We start from the raw sequence: 3,715 nt of genomic DNA, 5'->3' as shown, positions 1-3,715 counted from the left end.
GAGAGACCAACTAGTGATAAGTCCATTCTATGTGTAAGGAAACTGGTGTGTAATGAGAGACCAACTAGTGATAAGTCCATTCTATGTGTAAGGAAACTGGTGTGTAATGAGAGACCAACTAGTGATAAATCCATTCTATGTGTAAGGAAACTGGAATATTTTGGAATTTCTCTTTGAAAACTGTAAATGAAAGCTCAATTTATCATCATATGAAATAAACGGCGTTTCTAGACCAATACCGTAGATAATTAAGTGCCAGATGTTATATGGCTATGTTCTTCTGAATTGGTGGTTATATACCACAACAGAGGTTGCAGAAATTTGAAAATAAATCCAATATACACAATTACTCACACACGGGGGTGAAATTCTCAACAGAAAAATAAAAAAATAGAGGTACTTAGCTGGGTGAAGTGAACCTGTTTTTGAAAAAAGAAAAAAAAATATATGTGTAAACATAAAAAATGACAAAGTCCAGGTACCGGTAGAATTTAACCCCTTCTCACACAAACAGGTTAACACCTTTAAATTCATGAAATAGTAGTTAAATAAAATTTTTAATGAGAGTCAAAAAACATAATAACATGCTCTTTCACCCGTGACCCGTCTTGAAAGGGGTTAACACATTAACTGAAGAGGTAAAAGAACATGTACTAATGGGAAGACTGCTTACAATAACATACCTAAATCCGTCTGTTTCTTTTTTCTGAGACTTCCCTAACTTATCAACGAATGACAGCTGGCCTTGTTTGTTGTACTGGAAGACCATAGGGCTACAATCATACCCCTGTCGTAAAAAGAAATTGGATACATCTTTTGAGTTACAGTCGACATATTCGATCGTTAAGCTTCTACGTAACTGTCATACAATCTACGAGAGCAATCAGAAAAACGAAGAAGTTTTAGACGAAAAAAAACTGTACCTTTCTAAAACGATTATAATTTTGTGAAATGTCAGTAACAAAATTCCAGTTAGCTCATCTATTTACGTGTGGTAGTGACAACTTTTAATGTTGTTGTATTTAAGAAGCTTGATTCCAAGTTTTTTCAAGATGCAATCTATTTCTAAATAAATTAAAAGTTCAACCAACTTTGAAAATTAGAGGGTTCTAAATCTGACCAAAAAAAAAAAGATGAGTTCAGTTACCGGTAAAAAATCTCAAACATAAAACACGTTTTTATTATAAGATATGATTTAAAGAAATTTTATTGTAAATGAAGTTGCAACTGTGAAAAAAAAAAAGTTTATGTTAACCAAACACTTAAAAAAATTGTTATATTAATTGTAATGTAAAGAGAGAAAAAAAAAAGTTTATGTTAACCAAACACTTAAAAAAATTGTTATATTAATTGTAATGTAAAGAGAGAAAAAAAAAAAAGGTTAAAAAAGGATACAACAAACTATGTATCACAACCGTCACCTATCCTAATATACATATATGATATTATATATATTATAGACAATGTGATACAATTCCTTCTCAATGATTCTGTTGTAAGGGATTTTTTCAACAACTCTCTTAAAGGAAAACAATAAGAAATTTTGTGTGTAAGCTAGATAACCCCACCAAAACTCACAAGTTAATAAACTTTGTATTACTTACTGCAGCAACAATGGTATCCACAGAACTCCACAAACATGTGATAAACGGTAAGTACTGAGTTCTTAGTGTAACCAATCTGTGGATGAATACAGAAATGACAACTATCAGCTTTTGTTTAAAGCAAGTGAAGTACAAAAAATAACATGATTATATGTAATTATACTTGTCATAAGGCATTAGTATTAGGCCTAATATATTTGTTAACACTACATTCTTTATCTAGCCCATAGAGATTTTTCTTGAATTAGAACAGTTTACAACAATAGTATTCCAACCAAACTATGCTCTCTATATCAATAACGTGGTTGAAATACTATTATTATAAAATCTTCTAATTCTTTGAAATCCTTAAAGGATTAGATAAAGAATATAATGTTAAAAATATAATAGGCTTAATACTAATGTCATACGACAAGTATAACTACCGAGAACATGACAATTAAAAACTGACAACTTAGTGCAACAAACTGACTTAACGAGACCTACCTAATTCAACTTTTGGAGAGTCATCTTTTATATGGTTAACCTTTAAACACTGGGCTACGATAACCTTAACAAACTTAACCTACTGAAAGTGTTATCAGTTTAATCCTTGTCCGCAAACAAAACTAGCGTAACTAGTCGTGAGCGTAGATTTTAAGGACTCAAGCCTAAGTTTTCAAATGTGATAAAAGATTATATTTATCTTATGGACCCATTAAACCTCTTACACTTCACTTTCAAAGACATCCTTAGCCCACCTACCCTCCAGCCCAACTCTACGTTGAAAGAAATAAACAGCCCAAAGAGGGATTCCATTTAACAACACTGACCAATAGAAATGGTGAAAGTTTACATGTTAATAACTGACAAATATTTTAATTAGCACATGAAATACTACGTTACTCACTCTTCCAAGCCTTCTACTATGCAAATATATCAATCACAACAATAAGATCATTTTTTTATGCTTACTCCTGCTCAACTGAAAGCACGGCTAACCCTTTCAGTGAGGTTTGAGATATTTCTCTAGTAAGTGGGCCTTTTACGAGTTGTAACTGTACGTCAGGTAGGCCCTTGGTTCCTACAAGTGGACCTTTTGTCAGTTGGGTAAGGTGTGCCTTGAAAATGGTCTTTTAATTAAGATCTTGTGTGCTCTAACTCGATAGACCAGTTTTGATGTGAATAATCTTTAATAAAAAAGTTATCGTACACACTTCTGACTAAAACATTTGGAGAACTAAGACAATGATAAAATTTTCTATCAGTCATATAGTAAGTAATATTTATATTTTTATTAACTATACAAGGACGTACACACACATACACGAGAGTACTATAACGTACTGACGTACACACACATACACGAGAGTACTATAACGTACTGACGTACACACACATACACGAGAGTACTATAACGTACTGACGTACACACACATACACGAGAGTACTATTTACGTCAGTACGTTCACACATATACACGAGAGTACTATAACGTACTGACGTACACACATGTACAAGAGTACTATAACGTACTGACGTACACACATGTACAAGAGTACTATAACGTACTGACGTACACACATGTACAAGAGTACTATAACGTACTGACGTACACACATGTACAAGAGTACTATAACGTACTGACGTACACACATGTACAAGAGTATTATAATGTATGGACGTACACACATATGCAAGAGTATTATAACGTACTGTCTAAAAAAAATAACTTTTTTTTTTATCACATCTTTTGATTTGGAATACAAATAAATTTTTATGTTTTAAAAGTAAATATTTCCAAAACCAAAGAAAAGTTAAAACTATCAAAAGCAAGTGTTTTTATATTTTAACTGACTTCATGTCTGCTTCGGCATCCACAACCGAGATGGTGCTGTTGTGGCTCACCCAGGCAAGCTTGTTACCGTCTGTGGAGAAACTGACACAGTGGATCCAGCCCCCTATTAATAACATTCATAACAAAATATTAATGTTTATTTTTGGCCATCTATAACCAAATTAGGCTTACTAAAACTATCAATATTTAGCATCTAAATTCTGTTTATAAACGGATATCTACAAACAATTTAGGTTAATTAACTAAACTTAACTATATTCAACATCCAATGTTC

General features: G+C 32.4%; 1 protein-coding gene across 1 annotated transcript in view; it reads right to left on the bottom strand.

Moving 5' to 3' along the window:
• Positions 1–400: 400 nt before the first annotated feature.
• Positions 401–3,715, bottom strand: part of LOC106476120 (actin-related protein 2/3 complex subunit 1A-like) — a gene marked incomplete at its 5' end in the record, with an annotated part of 5,816 nt that continues 2,501 nt past the window's right edge. Inside the window, 4 exons of the mRNA XM_022380069.1 lie at positions 401–419; positions 684–787; positions 1,605–1,680; positions 3,442–3,544. Coding sequence (XP_022235777.1) covers positions 401–419; positions 684–787; positions 1,605–1,680; positions 3,442–3,544 — 302 coding nt within the window. The remainder of the gene's footprint in view (positions 420–683; positions 788–1,604; positions 1,681–3,441; positions 3,545–3,715) is intronic.

The sequence above is a fragment of the Limulus polyphemus genome, unplaced genomic scaffold (genome assembly GCF_000517525.1).
Source record: "Limulus polyphemus unplaced genomic scaffold, Limulus_polyphemus-2.1.2 Scaffold9850, whole genome shotgun sequence".
Classification (NCBI taxonomy): domain Eukaryota; kingdom Metazoa; phylum Arthropoda; class Merostomata; order Xiphosura; family Limulidae; genus Limulus; species Limulus polyphemus.
The sequence above is the reverse complement of the archived record's forward strand: the minus strand, read 5'-3'. Positions and strand labels throughout refer to the sequence as shown.